At 40.1% G+C, this 19689-nt stretch overlaps 1 protein-coding gene across 2 annotated transcripts in view; it reads right to left on the bottom strand.

The window, feature by feature from the left end:
- Positions 1–19689, bottom strand: part of LOC117522232 (MAM and LDL-receptor class A domain-containing protein 1-like) — a 42545-nt gene that overhangs the window by 1508 nt on the left and 21348 nt on the right. The window contains exons 9-22 of one of the 2 annotated variants that reach the window (XM_034183623.1): positions 18731–18856; positions 18349–18558; positions 16527–16646; positions 16243–16404; positions 16061–16152; positions 14749–14916; positions 13399–13581; positions 12566–12674; positions 12351–12359; positions 6660–6782; positions 6471–6558; positions 6151–6309; positions 910–1024; positions 626–769 (exon numbers count right to left, since the gene is read on the bottom strand). In XM_034183623.1, the coding sequence (XP_034039514.1) occupies positions 991–1024; positions 6151–6309; positions 6471–6558; positions 6660–6782; positions 12351–12359; positions 12566–12674; positions 13399–13581; positions 14749–14916; positions 16061–16152; positions 16243–16404; positions 16527–16646; positions 18349–18558; positions 18731–18856 (1583 nt within the window). In that variant the 3' untranslated portion in view covers positions 626–769; positions 910–990. The remainder of the gene's footprint in view (positions 1–625; positions 770–909; positions 1025–6150; positions 6310–6470; positions 6559–6659; positions 6783–12350; positions 12360–12565; positions 12675–13398; positions 13582–14748; positions 14917–16060; positions 16153–16242; positions 16405–16526; positions 16647–18348; positions 18559–18730; positions 18857–19689) is intronic. The other variant, XM_034183624.1, reaches the window with a different exon arrangement.

The raw sequence follows: 19689 nt of genomic DNA, 5'->3' as shown, positions 1-19689 counted from the left end.
AGCTTTCTTTTGCACAAGTAACAAACAATTTGCAACAAAAGCAAACAAACAAAAAAGCTCTTAACATTTTCAGTTTCACTTTTGTCCTGTTCTTCAAATTTGTTTGTCTCATGGAGGGACCCAATGCATTTGCACAGGAAATCAGCTGAAAGGACCACTGGCTCATCAACAAACTCCTCTGCTGGTCTACTGCTGAATTACAGGGAGGGACTTTAAAATTCAAAGCCCTCCCAGAAGTGATCTCATCAAGCTATATTCATTCATTCATTCGTTTCTAGTCACTTATCCGGGTTGGGGTCGCGGTGGCAGCAGAGCAAGCAGCTCAGCCTACACTTCCCTATCCTCGGCCAAGTCCTCTCTTTCCTGGTGATCCAAAGGCATTCCTAACATATATTTATTTTTAAAACTGTTGCTGGATTTTAATTTGGATTGTTGTATTAAAAATGTTGTTTTTGGAATAACTGTGTTCAGGAAATGTTTACCTCTATCTTGATATCCATATTTTGACATTTTATTGCTTAAAGGGTTTTAAAGGATGACATAACTCTCCTTACAATACTGGAACATGAGTCATAACCATATGGTTATTGGAGGACACAGGTGTGTATTTTATCATAATACTGACCACAGCCCATAGTGTGGTCTTCTGCAGGTCCAGTATTGAGGGTTTCAGTGGGACCTGACCAGATCAGCCAGTCCAAGTTGTCTTCACCCCCCTGCACCCAACCACACAAACCATCTTCAAATGAACATCCGTAGGCTGACAGAGCTGGTGAGAGAGAAAAAGTTACTAATGTTCCTGCCTCCTTGGTGTTAAAACAGTAATTGAGGACACCACGCTTATGTACTGCAGCTAATCTTACCACAGATAGTAATGAATATGATATGAATATGGTAATGCTTATTTACCTGGGGGTTGGAATGATTTTTCACAGTTTATAAAAGAGATATCATCCACAGCAACATTCTGATCTGCATCCCACTGGGCCCCTAGACCTCCTGCATCCACACCACTGAACACAACCTAAAAATACAAAGTGTCACATTGCTGCTTTTGAAGGATTTCTATCACCAAAAACAAAGTACCATGTAAGTTGCACTAAAGTGTAAGTCACACCTGTAATCAATATTATCAACTCTTTTAATTTGGGATTTTTGTTCACTGTTGTAGTGTACTTGTTATTATTGACGTTTATTATTTTATAAAGTCTTCTTGTTTAGTGCTTTAATTAATGGGAAAGCCGTATATAAATATTTATTATAATTATAATTATTATTGTTATTAATAATGACTGATTATTAATTGATTGATTGATTGATTGATTGATTGTTTATTTATTTTTGGTACATAAATCACACTGGCATATAAGTGACAGAACCTCCCAAACTAGTTAAAAAATGCAACTTATCCTACGAAAAATATGGCAATAATTTTTCTTCCAGGCATTAACTGGCAACATGTTATCACAAAACTATGAATACAGAAACTACCCACAATATATTACAAAATGTGGCCGTGTATTAACTTAAAAAGTAATAATAAAAAAAATTCATGGCTATATCCACTTTTAAAAGCAGTACATATAAATTATGCAGCAACAACAGCTATATTTCACAACACATTGCAACACTATCTTTAAAGAGGCCATAATATCCAAAATCTTATTTATTGACATTTTACATTTAAACATGGTTTTAGATTCAGGGTTTCATGTCACATATCCCCAAAGGATCACAAGAGTTTGCATGTTGACATTCTACTGTTTTCAAAGTTTAAGTCCCCTATGACAAGTTTTGTGACACATTATTTGCAGCAGAAATCTGTATCTGCACACGTATTTGCTCTGTGAGACACACATTTTGCTAGTCTGCCCCATGTGTGACACACCGACACGGTCTCTGGTGGTTTGGTCCACTCAACAAATGGGAGATCCTACATTAAGGGTCTGCAACCTTTACTGTCAAAAGAGCCATTCCTCTGTACGCAAAACATATTTGACCTTTAAAATTAATGAATAAAGATAACACAGCTTATAAAGGTTTTGTAAATACAGTTCAATTGCATATTTTTAATAGCTGGTTTTTTTTGGCACAGGCCAAAAAGGCAACATGGACTTTCCATCTCTACCGTGTGGGCTCACTACCTGCAGGGGGAACCGCTGTGATCAGGCACGCTGTCCCATGGGTGGCAGTGAAAGTCAAGGGCCTTGACGGACCAGATCCGGGTGGCAGAGGCCAGCTCCGGGGGTGTGGAACATCACCTTGTTATGGGAGCCTGGAGCTGGTGCAGGTAGTGGAGTGCTACCAGTTAGACCTGTTGGGCTTCACCTCCATTCACAGCCTCAGATCTGGAACCATTCTCCTTGACAGCGGTCTGACCTTATTCTTCTTTGGAGTTGCTCAGGGTGTGAGGCGCCGGGCGGGTGTGGGGATACTCACAAGTCACCGGCTGAGCACCGCTATGTTGGAGTTTACCCAGTTAGATGAGAGGGTCACCTTCCAGTGCTTTTGGGTGGTGGGAGAGTGGGGGGGGGGGGGTACTTTAGCATCATGGTGCTTTTGGCAGACCATGAGGCACTTCAGGAGAAGAAAAACATGGAACAATCCAAGCTGTCTGCAGTAAGGATTGGACTCTGTTGTCCTCAACTGAAGAGGTAATCGGACACTGGAAGAAACACTTTGAGGAACTCCTGCATCAGACCAGAGTGCCCTCTATAGTAGGGCAGAGCTGGAAGCTGAAGGAGGATTTTCATCAATTTCCCTGGTGGAAGTCACTGAGGTAGTCAAACAACTCCGCAGTGGCAAGGCCCCGGGGGTTGATGAGATCCGTCCAGAAATGCTGAAGGCTCTGGGTGTGGAGGGGCTGTCTTGGATGAGACGTCTCTTCAACATTGCGTTGAGGTCTGGGACAGTGCCTAAGGAGTGGCAAACTGGGGTGGTGGTCCACATATGTAACAAAAAGGGGACCAGAGAGTGTGTGCCAACAGGGGCATCACACTACTCAGCCTACCTTGTAAAGTCTGCTCCAGGGTGCTGGAAAGGAGGGTTTGGCCGATAGTTGAACCTCTGATTGAAGAGGAACAATGCGGGTTCCATCCTGGTCATGGAACAACCGACCAGCTCTTCACTCTCACAAGGATCCTGGAGGCTGCCTGGGAGTATGCCCAGCCAGTCTACATGTGTTTTTGGACTTGGAGAAGGCATATGATCAGGTACCCTGGGAGATACTGTTGGAGGTGCTGTGGGAGTATGGAGTGAGGGGGTCCATTCTCAGGGCCATCCAATCTCTGTACTCGCAAAGCGAGAGCTGTGTCGGGATCCTCGGCACGGGCATGTTTCTGGTGGAGGTTGGCCTCCGCCAGGGCTGCCCCTTGTCACCAATCCTGTTTTGTGATATTCATGGAAAGGATATCGAGGTGTAGTCAGGGGAGGAGGGTTTCCAGTTTGGTGGGCTCAGGGTCTCATCACTGCTTTTTTGTGCTTTATCAGCCTGTGACCTCCAACACTCACTGGATTGGTTCGCAGCTGAGTGTGAAGTGGCTGAGATGAGGATCAGCACCTCTAAATCTGAGGCCATGGTTCTCGACAGGAAACCGATTCTCATCAGCTGGGAGGAGACCCCGGGGAAGACCCAGGACTAGGTGGAGAGATTATATCTCCATCCACACTGCACTGTAAAACTAAATGAGTTAGTTGAACTCAAACCATTTGAGGAAACCGATTGCCTTAAACCATTTGAGTTTGTCAACTCAAAAATTGAATTGTTAAAGTTTTAGTAACTTAACAATTTATAGTTAGTTAAACTTTTGTAAATCAAGTTTATGTTTTTCAATAAAAAAGTGACAAATTTCTGTCTAAAAAAATTGCATTATATTTTGGATTAATTTTTTTGATACATTCTTTGGTTTACTTGTTGACAGTAATCTGCTTTGTAAAAAAAAAAATCTAAAAGAACTACAACAAAATGAAAAATGCTAAATGGTAGCCCATGAACAGAACATGCAGTTTTTCACAGTGGCTGCACTCTGCGTTGTTATGACTCTGTCCATTTGCTCCCCTCAGGATGCAAACTCGCGATCTCCAGCATGGAAGTCAGACTTTCTAACCAGATGGTTATAACCCAGGGCTCTGGTCTTGTGACCAGAGAATCCTTTTGAGCTGTTGGGAGTGAGGTTTACTAACTACGAAGTCTGTTAGAAAAGTATTGGACCTTTTTATTTTTTCAAAAACCATATGATTTGAATCACGTGTGATTGCATCAGCCAAGCTTGAACCTTCGTGCGCATGTGTGAGTTTTTCACGCCTGTCGGTTGCGTCATTCGCCTGTGAGCAGGCTTTGTGTGAGCAGTGGTCCACCCCTCTCGTCGGATTTTTATTGCGAATAAATGTCTGAACGATTTGGAGCTTTGCTGCATCAATTTTTCCAGAAACTGTGAGAGACCTCCAGGTGGACACCATTCAGAAAATTCTGTTGGCTTTCAGGGACGATTTTATGCAGATTACACAGATTAATCTTTACCGCGCGGAATTCCTCCACTCCTCTTTCCATGACACAAACTCCTGTAACGGTGGAATGTGCCATTCATTTCCAAACTGGATGCTGTGTTGATCCGGGACGTCCTCTGACTAGCACAGGAATTGCGGAAGATGTGGACATCAGCACTTTTTTGGCACATTGAGACAGACGTGCGGAGGAATTCCCGCGCGTCGCGGTGGAGCCGCATGGTGCAAAGCAACGCCGTGATGAAGCCTCACAGGACATGTTCTAGCATGTCCAGCTCATGCACAATTTCTTGGTTAGTCACATGACTGAAAACCCACCGACAGCCGTCTGAAAGCCATCTGAAAGCCGTCCTGTGAGACCAACACAGAGGTGGTTTTGTGCCGCGCCATGAACGGCATGGTGGCACATCCGTCCGCTTTTCTTTCCATGAAAAAAAAACTCCTGTAACAGTGAAATGTGCCGAAAAAGTACTGATGTCCACGTCTCCTGCCATTTTTGTGTAAGTCAGACGACGTTTCGGATCAACAAAGCCTTCACGTTGGAAATGATCTGGTTGATTCAGCCTGTCGATCAGCGCTCGGAGCACGGCGCGCTCTCAGCAGCTGTGGGCGGTCTTTAAACCGGCTGGAGCACTCCTTAATCTGTGTAATCCCCATAAAATCGTCCCTGAAAGCCAACAGAATTTTCTGAATGGTGTCCACCTGGAGGTCTCTCACAGTTTCTGGAAAAAATTGATGCAGCAAAGCTCCAAATCGTTCAGACATTTATTCGCAATAAAAATCCGACGAGAGGGGTGGACCACTGCTCACACAAAGCCTGCTCACAGGCGAATGATGCAACCAACAGGCGTGAAAAAACTCACGCATGCACACGAAGGTTCAAGCTTGGCTGATGCAATCACACATGATTCAAATCCATATGGTTTTTGAAAAAAATAAAAAGGTCCGATGCTTTTCTAACAGACCTTGTACATCTGCACAGCGACACCTGCTGGCCTCCGTTACATAAACTCAATTAAAATGAGTGAATGGAATGCACTGGAAATACATCATCAACACTTAAATGCCCCAAAACTTTAAATGCACTTAAAGGAACTGAGTTATGACAACAAATAATTTGAGTTAGTTTAATTAATGGAAATGAGTTACTATAACTATAACTATAAAAAAATATTCACGGGCACGAGGTTTGGACACGAGACGTTTTTTAGGAGCCGCAGGTTGCAGACTCCTGTCCTAGAGAATGGGCACTGGAAGGTGCATCTTCTTTTCATTTAAAACTACAGTGTGTACGATTTAGTGTCATCTCGAGGCGAGGTTGCAGATTGCATTATACCATCACTGGTCATGATTATGTTTCCCTTCACTTTTTTGTGTTCTGTTGCTGATTTAATGCTGATACCTTTGTGCATTTCTACTCTGTTCAGTTATTTGTGTTACTAGTACTGAAAAAATATGGAATACAGTGCATCATGTTGCAGAATAAGAAGGCCTGCATGCTTGCAGCTACAAATGTTCCTTTGCAGTAGAAAAAAGTAGGAATGTGACTCCTATAATTCAAAATCACTGGATAAATGTGCACAAGGCATTGTCCTTGGCACTGCAGGCTTTAGATGTAACCTTATTAAATGATATGTATGTTTGCACCTTGTACGGCTGCTGGTGCGGGCCGAGAGGCAGAGTCTCTGGCTCCATTGAGAGACAGTGTTGTGACTGCGTGACCACAAGATTGCTTCACGTCCCTCAGCTTGCTGCATAAGCACTCTGAGTGACCCAGCACTCACTGCGCTGATGTGGAAGTGAAACCTGCGTTTAGGAAAGAAGGAAGGAAGGAGAGGAGCGTGTTGATTTGGGAAGGAGGATGGTAGGGGAGCATTGAGCAATTCAGTTTCTCCTCTGCACCAAAACAAATATTTTACACACACACACACACGAGAAATGATAATGAATGCAGTTTTGCTTCTTACTGCATCTGGCAATAAGGTGACGAGGGAGGGAGGCTGGGACTCTGCAGCCGAGCTTCACCCGGACTCAAAATCACGCTCATGTAGTAGCCTGTGAATTAGGGAGAACAACTGCTAGTTCTTTTGCTGAGATGTGGTACGACTTGTGGATCCACAGAATGAATCAGTCAGTGGATGTGAGACTGGGAATACCTGCGCCTGCGGTGTGATCAGTGGGTGGTTTAGTATTGTTACTGGCTTTCTGTCTGTGCCACCTGCTCGGCCCGTCTCCACTCTCAGTCCAGCGGCATTGGTCACGTTCAAATGTGCAGGGACCTGAAAGATCAGCACAACACACGAGCATCTTACTACTGGTGGTCAAGAAAAAGGAAGCGAATCCCATCTTTAAGCAAAAATAAATAAACATGTTGCAACAATAAATCTTGTGATGAAATATAGTTTTTTCTTAAAGGCACAAATCCCAATAATTGAAGACTTCAAACTGGAATTGATTACTTTCATACACAGCTTTCTATAGCATCTTACTATTGTGTAAACTTTCATTGAATTCCATAAAGTGGCTTTGGGGGAGTTGTACTCACAAAGTCAGTATCGTACAGTATGATGCATCACTTAAACACAAAAGTCAAATGACCTCTCCTTGAAGACATCGAACCAGAATTATTTTCCTTCATGCTTAACTTTATATGATGTGCTGCCACTCTGTGAAGGTTCACTGAAATTCATAACCTGGCGTAGGAGGAGTTGCACTTATGAGGTCAATATCATATAGTATGGCACATCAATTAAACAAAAATGAAAAATTATCTCCCTTTGAAGACAGTGGATTGGAATTATTTTCCTTCATGCACATCTGCATATTGTGTGCTTCCACTGGGTAAAATTTCACAGAAATCTGTCATGGAGCTAAAGACATGCTTACAAAGTTTTATACAGTATGATGCATCAAAACCCACACAAAACATCCAAATCTTTAGACATTACTCTTTTGACAAAGCCAACTGGCCACTTCACGTCACTAGGTGACCGGGTTCAGAACAATTAAAGAATTACAGGAGACTCAAAATTTAGAAATTGTCAAATCATATTGAAAACTATACCACATTATTTGTCTGATCTTAAAGATTTCAAAAAGGTATAGTTTGGACTATCTATCACTGAATTCTATGGATGTATGGGGTAAAAACAGCAAGAATGATGTCAAAGTTCAATTTCAGTTTGTACAGGGGTCAAAAGTTAAAGTTGCTCCAATTTTGATAGAAAGTGATGCAAATTATTGGTGGAGTTAATAGGGTTTTAAAAAGGAATTGTTTACTCCATCTGTCTTGCTTAGTTATTATGTTACGGGGTAACATAGGGAGACTGTTTAGGGAGACAGACACCCTCTCTACTTTTAAGATTAAGCTTAAAACTTTCCTTTTTGAAAAAGCTTATAGTTAGGGCTGGATCAGGTGACCCTGAACCATCCCTTAATTATGCTGCTATAGATTTAGACTGCTGGGGGGTTCCCACGATGCACTGAGTGTTTCCTTCTCTTTTTGCTCTGTATGCACCACTCTGCATTTAATCATTAGTGATTGATCTCTGCTCCCCTCCACAGCATGTCTTTTTCCTGATTCTCTCCCCTCAGCCCCAACCAGTCCCAGCAGAAGACTGCCCCTCCCTGAGCCTGGTTCTGCTGGAGGTTTCTTCCTGTTAAAAGGGAATTTTTCCTTCCCACTGTCGCCAAGTGCTTGCTCACAGGGGGTCGTTTTGACCGTTGGGGTTTTTCTGTAATTATTGCATGGCTTTTGCCTTACAATATAAAGTGCCTTGGGGCGACTGTTTGTTGTGATTTGGTGCTATATAAATAAAATTGATTTGAAATTGATTTGATTTAACATATGTCACATGTCATAGAATCCAATGGACGTTGACATTGTTTGGCTTTTACTTTGGAGACCAGACATTCAATACAGTTAAAACTATTCCATTTACTAATCCTATTAGCTCAACATTACACGGAAAACAATACAAAAACTTTGGGACTTTTTGTCCGGTGACTGCAAATATCTGGTTTATATGATGATGGTTTAGGTGAGTTTTACTGTATATGGGACTGAACAATAAATTTACCTCGCAAAGCTTTGATGATGAAGACGCTTCCATCCCACACCGTTGACTTTATTTTCCCAAATTTTCTTCTGTTCAGATCTAAAGGGAATCTGTACATCTTGAAGCCCTTGTGTGTATTTGTGCCTCCAAATGCGCAACAACCCGGCATTTTTAGTGAATAAATAAATAAAATAACTGGATTTACATGCAGATAGATTAACAGCGAACGCTATTTTGGCCACAAGATGGCACCACGAGTCACGTGACTGTTTTTTTTTTTTTCAGTTCGTCATGTCGTTACTCTCTGAATAAAGGGACTCTAGTCCAAACTATACATTTTTGGAATCATTAAGATCAGACAAATAATGTGGTATATTTTTCAATATGATTGGAGCTTTTTAAAATTTTGACTCCTGTGTAATTCTTCACCTGGCCACCTGTTGCAAAATTCAAGTGTCATTTTTTTTTTAAACAGTAATGTATAAGGAGTATTTGTGTTGAATTTGGTGCTTGTTTCACCATTTGAAAGATTCCTCTGTAAATATTCTGTTATCTGCCGCACTAAAGTTCCTCATGCCAATACAACTAAAGAAATCACAAATAAATTATCAGAGATGTTTGAGGGTAGGAAGGACTGTGGGCTTTAAAAAACATATAATTTTTAGTTTGAGAATACTTGTTTACAGAAGAGTAGTGATGCCACACCTTACATTCATTTATTCTCTATAGCTGTTTATTTAATTGAAGGGCCTGGTCACATGGCACACAGCGACAGCTGAACGAAGGATAAAAAGTCACAAATCGTCGCGGAAAGGTGGATAAATGATCCTGCAGCTTTCCCATCACCGAGAAGCCTGTGACTCAAGAGCGCATAAACGAAACAAAACCAAAACTAATGAAAGAAAAATGAAGCAAACATCAACCTTGATGCTTTAAACAAATTCAAAACAAAACACTCACAATGACATGAGCGACAGGAGTTTTGAGACCAAGCGCAGCCAGCACTGTCCTGTACGCAGTACTTGCAGGTGCGAGGTTTGGTTGTCTTGACAGGTGAGAGATGTTATGTGCCTTCACAACAACAGTGTGCACATGCAGGCCAGCCACAAACCGCTGGAATGTGTGTCAATAGTTAAAGTAGTTGATAAAACGTTCTTACCGCTATTGTTTCTGTATGACAACGTTGCTTTTTGTCCCACACATGGACGAGTCATCAGCGATACAAGGATGTTACGTTCAGCTCGTCGGAGCTTTCGTTATTGATCCGTTCAGATATTGTCAATGTTTGTGCAATATGTCAGACTTGCGAGGCTGGATGAAGTTGGACAACAGCTAAACAGAAAGCTGATGTTATGGAAACTACGCAAACGATAAGCAATCGTCAAGACAGACAGCAAAACGGAATACGGACGAATTGAGGATATCGTCAGGATTTGTTCACATTTTTCAACAGTTTGAAAAATTCTGACGACGCACTGTCAGCTGTAGGAACGAAGCTGGACGACAGTTAAATGATGCCTCCAAAAGTCAATGTAAGTCCAGATTTCTTGTTTTGTTTGGGCTTTGTTATCCTTCGTTAGTGCCGTGTGACTGGGGCTTAAAGCTCACAAGGGATTTGTACAAGGCTATCCCATTGGTCACTAGGCAAGACGCGGCTACACCCTGGACAGACCGCCAGTCTGTCGCAGGGCCACATATAGATGGACAAATGCAGTCATGCACTCACTCATACCTACAGTCAATTTAAAGGTTTTAATTGACCTAACCAGCGTGTCTTTGGAAGTGAAAATAAGTCGAAGCACCTGGAAGGATCCCACATAAACACGGGGTGAAGATGCAAACTCCTTTAAAAAAAACAAACAAACAAAAAAACTAGTGTGGCATCACTACCCTTCTTTACAATACATATTACATGAATCAAAAAGTTGTACAGTTCACCCTGAATTAATTAATTTCTCCGTGTGCTCTCAGCACAACAGATTTGGGGAAATACTATTTCTCAATCAGTGAATCAGTCATCACAAAACTAATTTTATCTACAGCTGCCTATACTGCAAAACAGGAACTTATTAAAAACATGTTTAAATTCAACTAACTCAATCTGTCTCATATCTAAGAAAGACTTACCATTCTGTATTTCAGCTTATGTATTTCTACAAGTAAGTGTAACGTACAAGGGGTGACTGATTTTGAGCTTGACTCTGAAAAAGTAGGGCTTGGTTTTCCATCTTTTGTATTCTGAGAAAGTAAAATGTCTCAACACTGCACCACCCAGTGAGTCAAAACCTCACACATGCTCGAGAAATATTGATTTGTCAGAATGCACAAGATACACTCTGTCTGAGTCAGGCTCAAAACATCTCCATTGCCCCTTGTACATTAACAAACAATATAATGTTTACCTTTAAACAAGGTGATCTCAACAAAACGGCAGGTTAAACTCCAAGTGCAACTAGACAAGCGCATTTATTGGAGGAAATATGTGTGACTGCACATAAGTTAAACTGCTTTGTTGAAAAAACTGGAGCTGTTGTGTTGCCCTTCCGTTAGATTCCTTTTACATTTCAATAGCTTCCATTACCGTTCTTTGAAGCAAATGGCAAAATCTGCCACTTTTTTCCTTCTAAATGAATCTTCTACAATAATCAGACATGCAAGCTAAAGTTACACCAACGCAAATAAAATTATAGCATGGCTATTGTTACAGTGCTATATTCCATTTTCACAAGGCTGTTCTTACAAAATGTAATAATATAATAATAGTCATGATTATCGCGAGATAAAGAGAGACATCATGGCACCAATGTTGTGCAGGAGGCCGTTGATGGATATCAAGCTTAGAATTTAAGGTTTGGTTGTGCATGAACTCTGATGATTCCCATGATGCACTGTTTCTTTCTCTTTTTGCTCTGTATGCACCACTCTGCATTTAATCATTAGTGATCGATCTCTGCTCCCCTCCACAGCATGTCTTTTTCCTGGTTCTCTCCCTCAGCCCCAACCAGTCCCAGCAGAAGACTGCGCCTCCCAGAGCCTGGTTCTGCTGAAGGTTTCTTCCTGTTAAAAGGGAGTTTTTCCTTCCCACTGTAGCCAAGTGCTTGCTCACAGGGGGTCGTTTTGACCGTTGGGGTTTTACATAATTATTGTATGGCCTTGCCTTACAATATAAAGCGCCTTGGGGCAACTGTTTGTTGTGATTTGGCGCTATATAAAAAAAATTGATTGATTGATTGATTGATGCTGGGCAGTTTAAATAACAGTAGGTGCTGTTATTTTAGCAAATCCAGGTAGGGTCCACTAGTCCTAGAGTCCACTGGTCCTAGAGTACACTGTTCCTAGGGTCCATTGGTCCTAGAGTACACTGGATCTATGGTCCACTGGTCCTAGGGTCCACGGATTCTAACCTCTTCATATATTTGATGGTGTATATTACAACCCCAAACAGATTTTAAAGTTGACAAGTAAATGTAATACTTTAGCTAACAAACCAGATCCAGTTTTGTTCAATTTACCTTTGTTGACATACACCATTAATTACCTTTAATTGTACTGTTGTCTATAAATCTGTTGAACTGAAAAATCAACAAATAATGGTAATTCACCATAATTAAATGTTTCTTGTTATTGTCACACTTTTGTAACATTCACAGCTAAAGAAAGCTAGCTAAAATCACAAGAAGCTGCTATCATCAAAGCAATCTAAACAGTCATAAGTTTAAAAAGCAAATGAAAGCTTGCTTAAAATCACAGAAAGCTAAATAAAGTCAGCAAAAGACAGAGAAAACTAACAAGCACTAACTAAAATGAGAAAAGGTTAAAACATTTGGCCAAAGTCAAAGAAAGCAATCCAAAGTAAGTTCCATTAGTGAAAAGAAAGGTAATGCAAGGTAGCAAAAGACAAATAAAGATAATGAACACTAGCTACAGTCAGAATACTTTAAAACAGTTAAAATGTGAGGAAGTTAAAAACTGTTATTAAAAGTCAGAGAATGTTCAGTTCTCACCGCAGCCATCCTCGTCCTCCCCCTGTGGGCAGTTTGGCTGATAATCACATTGTAAACTCTTCAGAATACACACTTCACCTGATGATCGCCAACAGAAAAACTCATAATCCTACAAAACAAAGCAAAAATGTTTTAGAGTGTTTTAACACTAAAAACCTTGTTAAATGGCCTCATGAGGGCAATTCCATGAAATTCTCATGTCAGTTATGACTTTCCTGTTGTGATGTAGTCATCTCAAAGAAGTGTATTTTCTCCATTATTTATTCATTTTATTGAGAATAAATCTCTGGGACAGATAGATCACAACATTCATCCATCTGCTTTCTACATCCACTTACTCTGGTGTCACGGTCTGACTTTAAATAGAAAGGAGCTGGTCCTACTTGCTTCTTTTAAGAAAGGATGTCTGTTTTTCTGTCTCTTAAAGACTGAGTGGGTTTCATGGACACAGCATAGACCACACCAGCGGGTGTGTGACATACAGGAGTCTCTATCTGGACACATACTTGCTGGACTTCTAGGACGTATGCTCGTATGGTACAAACATGCACACGTGCAAAGAGAATGGGCACAGGTGGGCTTGAACCCAGAACCTTGTTGCTGTGAGGTAAGAATGCTAATTACTCTGTAAAACATCAACAGTAACTCTGTCCCATTAGGATTATATTTGGACATACCAGACAACTATTTTAAAACTGAAGAAACTACATAGGTGAGTGGTGAAATATCTTGAAGAACAACATGAAGTTGGGTTTCTGCAGATGACACTCTTTGATATTTCTTACCTTGATGGCAAAGACATTTTATTGACTTCTATATGTAAAGTTCATTACCTTACAGGGGTTGGTTGGTGCAGTTGTTGAGGTTGTGGTTGGAGACGTGTGTGGAGCAGAAGTGGATGATATATCAGGCAGTTCACTGTTTTGTGGGTCAAACACACACTCCTTGGAAAAAGAGATATCGTCCAGTGCGACGAGGCCTCTGTGCCCCAATCCATGCTCATAGCAGAAGACAATCTAGAAAACAGAAGAAAACATCAGAAGAAAACATACTCTGAAATACGTTTGCCTGTCTTGTTTCTTCTTGTACTCCTCCCGGGTCATTGGCTTGATTTACACAGAACTTAATATGTGGATAAATGTCAACCCCATAGTTGACCTAAAGGGTCTGACCTTAAACTCAATGGAATCCAACAAAATTGAGATTTTTACTCCAGTGTCCACCAAACCTGGTGGGGTGGGTTCTGGAATTACACAGGTGAGGTCAAATTTTCGAAAGGTCAATCAGAGGGGTCAAGATAATTAAGGTCCAAATTCAAGGTTGGAATTCCACTGTCCACCAATTTGACACTCATGTATGTGGGTTCTGGAATTGCCCAGGTGAGGCTGAATTTTCCAAAGGTTTGAACTGGATTAAAATTCATTGGAGTTGAAAGACAAAATTTAGGTTTTTGACTCTGATTTGCACCAACCTTGGCACACATATGGAGGTAGGCTCTGGAATTGCTCAAGTCAGCTCACTTTTGCCAAAGGTCAACCATTGGGGCCAATGTCATGTCTGCCTGTCTTTCTTCTCTCACATCATTTTGCTGATTTCTACCAAACTTGGTAAAATCATTGAAGGTTGACCCCAAAATTAGCCTCAAAGAATTAATTTGGGCAAGATGGGTTAAGGGATGTGACTTTCAACCCGATTTGGAGAATATGTGGCACATACTCTAGAATTTCCCTGCCAAGGTCAGCCACTTGTCAGCCATTTGGATGAAGGTCAAGGTCATTGGCGTCAGATGTCAGGTTGCTGTCACCCTCACTGTCTTCATGCTCCACTGGTGCTATTAACTATTACTTAAAAACAGCATTCTGCCACTGCTTTTTTCCACTATAAAAGAAATATAAAGCTGGTAGCTGAGTGGATAAGGAGCTAGCCTGCGAATACGTAGACTTGGGTTCGAGTCCCACTCATGCTACCTGTCTCTGTCTTTGTATAAGACAGTTAGTATACATTGCCTCTGTCCACCCAGCTGTAAATTGGTACTGGCCTTGATTGGGAAGTAACCTGCATCAGACTGGTGTCCCTTTTAGATAGGGTCACATCCAATTGATGCTACAGAATCTGGAGATAAGCACCGGCATCACCGGACCTCAGGGTCTATATAGGACTTACTAGTCATCGCCTTCACTGACCTTACTGTTGGCTGTGGAAGAGAAGTTGAGCTGCACTCTCTGCCAGCTGAAGCTTTCTGAATTTTCTCTGAGCCACAACACTGTGTCGTCACTTCCAGACCGCCGAATCCTGGACTGAATGGTTAAATTGGAGGCAGCATCATCCATACTGTAGACGAAGAACCTCACCTATATGAACCGGTGTCAGAACACTGAAATGAGTGTTGAAAAGAAGGCGATCACTTCAATTTCTGTCACATTAGTACTGTTGCACGGACAGTACTGAACTATAAAAAAAATGCCGTTGTTTTTAGGGAAAAATTCTGGCAGCTGTGGTTACCAGGGGAATTCTGTAACAATTGCAGTGAATATGTAAATGGTTATACGTAAAATATGTAAATTTTTACATCTTAAACCTGTAATTTACAAACAAATTTGAATTAAAAAAAAGTAAAACTGTAATTTTAACGGTCTTTTCCTGTTGAATTAGCATAGCCATGCTGTTATTAAAACAATTTTTTTCTGTAATATTTACACATATAGTAAGTCCCTTCAGCTGCTGGTTCTGCATGTTGATTTGACACAAATTTTATAAATAAATAAAATAAAATAAAATATGAAATAAAATAAAAAAAGTTTTACGCTGGATGCTCTTCCTGACGCAACGTCAAATTATATGGACAAATGTGACGGGGTGGGGTTTGAACTGGGAACTGAAACCAAGTGCACTAACCACTTGGTCACCACCCTTGCTATCTATCGCTATATTATTGATTAATAATTATTACAATGCAAAATGAATCTGTTCTTCATTTTTGCATGTTAATTATTACAATGCAAATTTATGGGAACAGATAAGCTATTAATTGTCTATTTAGAAGATAAAATCTCTGCAAAAGGGTCATTTTATGTTTAAATATCCTCAAAATGTAGTTTAAACAGACACATCACCTCATTTTTCAAGCCCTTAATTTACAGTATTTTACTGTATTTGTAAAAATTCTTATCTGTAAAGTCTAAAAAAAGTTTTATTTAAATTAACAGAAAAAAAACATTTTAACAGTGTCATGTTGTAATTTCAACTATATTGTACAGTTTTTGTTATTACTGTTTTTCTGTGTTTAAACTAAGGTCATTTGTTTATTCTACATTGGTATATGCTTATTTTTAACATATTTGTACTGTTAGTCACAGTTCAGTTTCGTTCCACATTTTACAAATTATTGCGGTCAGTTAAACACAACTCTGTTGTTTTTATTTTCACAGTTTTTATGTTGTAATTTCACAGGATTTCCCTGTTAATTTCACAGACTTTTTTTTTTTTTTTACTCACAGTGCAGCTAGAACTGGGCAGTAAGGTTTTAGAGAGCATCTCTGATGTTTGGCCTCTCTCATTCAGGTGAGTCCCCGGGACAACAAAGTGACCTCGTTGAAGCAGATGAATGGAAAAATGGTGATCAGTGTAACTTATAAAAAAGGTCAGTCAGCAAGTGTAAGTCATGGACAGTTCTTCACCTGCAGCAGAGTTCTGGGTATGATCCCTGGGAGGCCCTCGCTTGGGCCAGGCTTCCTGACCTCTAAGACGTGTCCACTCAGTCCCAGCTGTGTCTACATCACTCTCCGCCCAAGAACACAGACCTTGTTCAAAATTGCAGCGTTCCGCCATACCTTGTTGCTCTAAATGAAGGTGGAAAGAGACGTGACTTAAAACTAAATGTGAAGAACATCTAAACTCTTTACCAAAGAAAGTAGCTGCATCGTGGTTAGACTCCACCACTACCAAATTTGATATATCTCACCGCAGTTGTTCTCATCGGACCGATCTCCACAGTCATCACTATAGTCACACACTTGGCTGTGATCCACACAGACTCTGTTGTTGCACGTAAACATATTATCTGGACATGAAGGCTGGGGCTCTGATAGCGGAAAAAACAAACAAAAAAAATATGAATAACATGGTTTTATTAAAACACAGTGAGAACTCTAAGAAATAAAATGTTGAATTTAATTGCTAAAGTTAAGGTAACTTTTTCCACATAACTTTGTCAATTAAGTGCAAAACAATATTGAGATTTAAGTAATAATGTTTCCTTTTATTTAATTAATTTCAGCTACAATGTTGTTTTGCACTTAATTAACAATGTTATGTGGAAAAAGTTACCTTAACTTTTTCAATTAAATTCAACGTTTTATGCCTAAGAGTACAGAAAGGGCGCTGAGAGAGTTCAACACCTACACTTTACATGTTTGACACTGATTCCTGCAAATTAATTCTGTGTGATTCTGGAGTACCATAATATTTACTGTATTTGTCGTAGTAGAAGTAGCACCTTTTTCTGTATTATGCTTTGTGCATCGTTGTAATGTACTTTTTTTTATTATTGCCATTCATTTGGTTTAGTGTTTTGATTTCTGGGAAGGCCGTCTGTAAATAGTTATTATAATTATTGTTAATAATGAAGGCATAATTTATTTATTTATTTATTTTTTGAGTCACACTTCAATATAAATTGCAAGACTTCCTCAAAAATACCCCATGACTTACAGTCTGGAAAATATAGTTCATATGATTATGTGTGGTCTTAGTATTTGATCACTTCTATCCAAAACTGAATTAGTTTATCTGTAACTAACACCATGTCAAATCCACACTGGCTCCAGACTCCTTGATTTAAACAGTCATGACCTTGAGTTTGACATTTGTTGGTCACCTAAGGCAGTGGTCTCCAAACTATTCTAGAAAGAGCCGAGAGGGTGCAGGTTTTCTTTGCAGCCACTGACTTCAGCAGGTGATTTCACTGATTAACATCCCTTTGAACAGGTGGGATGAGTTCATCAATGAAATCACCTGCTGAAGTCAGTGGCTGCAAAGAAAACCTGCACCCTTTCGGCCCTTTCTGGAATAGTTTGGAGACCACTGACCTAAGGTTTAAGGTCATGTGACCCATACAAAGGTGACATATGAATTCAAATTAGTGTTTAATAGTAACCATCGGCAATAATTCTATACTGTCAAAATTTAGTAAATGTCCACTCTTTCTATACCTTATGGGATATTTTCCTGACAATGATACTTTGGAGTACCGAACTCATACCTCTATTTCTCTGTGTGAAAGGTACACAAATGGACCTAAATGAGCCCAAATTCTTTCTTCCTTTACTTGTACCTCTGGGTAAAGAAATCGTGCCCCTATTTCTCTGTGTGTATAATTACAGACCCCAAAAATCAGACCTTGTTCTGTGACATTGATTTTTAACCATTTTGTTTTCAAAATGAAATCATCTTGCATTTGGCCAACCCTCAATCATTCCACTAACTTTGGTCCCAATCAGATCAAAACTCTTGTATTGACACATGAAAATTCAGTAAGGTATATGTTATATATTATATTCTAATTCTAAGGTGGAACTATGCTAGTATACTAAGGTATACCCAAATATCTAAAAAGGAAGAGTAAAATAGAAGAGCAGAAAAGAGTAAAGTGCCTTAGGTGCCTGGTCTTGAGAACCAGGGATGGTTCTCAAGACATGATACACAAGGCCAAAAACAATACCCAGCATGCGTTACTATTGTGAGTAGGTGCAAGAACAACATGGCAGAAGAGACTGATAGCCTACCAGGCAAGGTGCAGTTGGTGAAATCAATATCATCAATGGAAACATGTCCAGGGCTGTTGAAATTCCTTGAGCCTTCAAACATGATGGTGAAATCGTGAAGAGTTCGGCCAACTGTTACCACAGAATGACTCCACAAATCTCCCTGATTTCCAGATAGCCACCACAGTGTTGTATCTCTGAAGTCATTCTTTAACAAGACTTTCAGTTGTCCTATGCCAGGAAAAGTATGCAGCGTTAAAGATCGCATGTAACAACAGAATATTGTTTGGAAGCTGCTTTAATCCTAGTTCATAAGAAAAAAACACTGAGAATCTTGTTCACTTTTACTGTGTCCACATAAGTGCTTAGATGCAACAGCAGTGTCCTCACATGCAAATCTCACCTTCACCGTGCATGTGATAATAGAAGTGTAACGTGCATGTGGCGCTGGCCTGTATCATGGTGGGGCTCTTCAGTGTAGCAGGGTGGATGTGTTCACCTCGGTCTGACTGTACTGCCACGTACCAACCTAAAGAAAAGGGCACAATTTAGAACTAGAAATTGGGGGGGACAAAGTGTGAGGCCCGCAGGGTCGAAGCCCATAGGCCAGGGGTCTGGGGGCCGCAGTTTCTAGATAAGCTCAGATGCATTCTGAGCATCCATAACAGTAATTTTAATGTTTTGAGAAGACCATAAAGTGGACACCATTTGACTTATGCAATTTGAAACTGTGGATATAAGTACTTTATTCTGAGAATAGCCAGCACTGATTTTATTAACATCCTGGTGTAAATAAGGTATCACCACATGTGAAGAACTCAAAAAGAATGATAGGTTGAGTTTTCATTAAAAAAACAACTGCAATGCGGTAAAATGTATTCATAAATATGAAAGAACAGGCTCTTAATAATTATTAACTATCGCATACTGTATTTTTTTTCCCTCAAGATTTGTTTTTGCATAAGTTTGAAAAAACAACAGATCATAAGTTTAGGATAAATTATTTATCATGAATTTAATTTTCGAAGTGGCACTAATGACAACACTCATACTGAACATAATTTCGCTTGCATAGACTGATTTTGGAGATCAAGCAATAATTGCAGATGGGCTTTCTGAGGTCCCAGAAAGCTTTTCTGATTTCCTTTTCTAACTTTCAGAATTTAGTAAATTAGCATATGGTCCATTGATACTTATGTGTAGATACTAGTCAATCAATCAATCAATTTTATTTATATAGCGCCAAATCACAACAAACAGTTACCCCAAGGCACCTTACACCGCAAGGCAAGGCCATAAAATAACCACGTAAAAACCCCAATGGTCAAAACAACCCCCCGCGAGCAAGCTACTAGTCCCTAG

This window comes from Thalassophryne amazonica, chromosome 12 (genome assembly GCF_902500255.1).
Source record: "Thalassophryne amazonica chromosome 12, fThaAma1.1, whole genome shotgun sequence".
In the NCBI taxonomy this organism is placed as follows: Eukaryota; Metazoa; Chordata; class Actinopteri; order Batrachoidiformes; family Batrachoididae; genus Thalassophryne; species Thalassophryne amazonica.
Note: the sequence above shows the minus strand (reverse complement) of the source record. Positions and strands in the feature narration are given on the sequence as shown.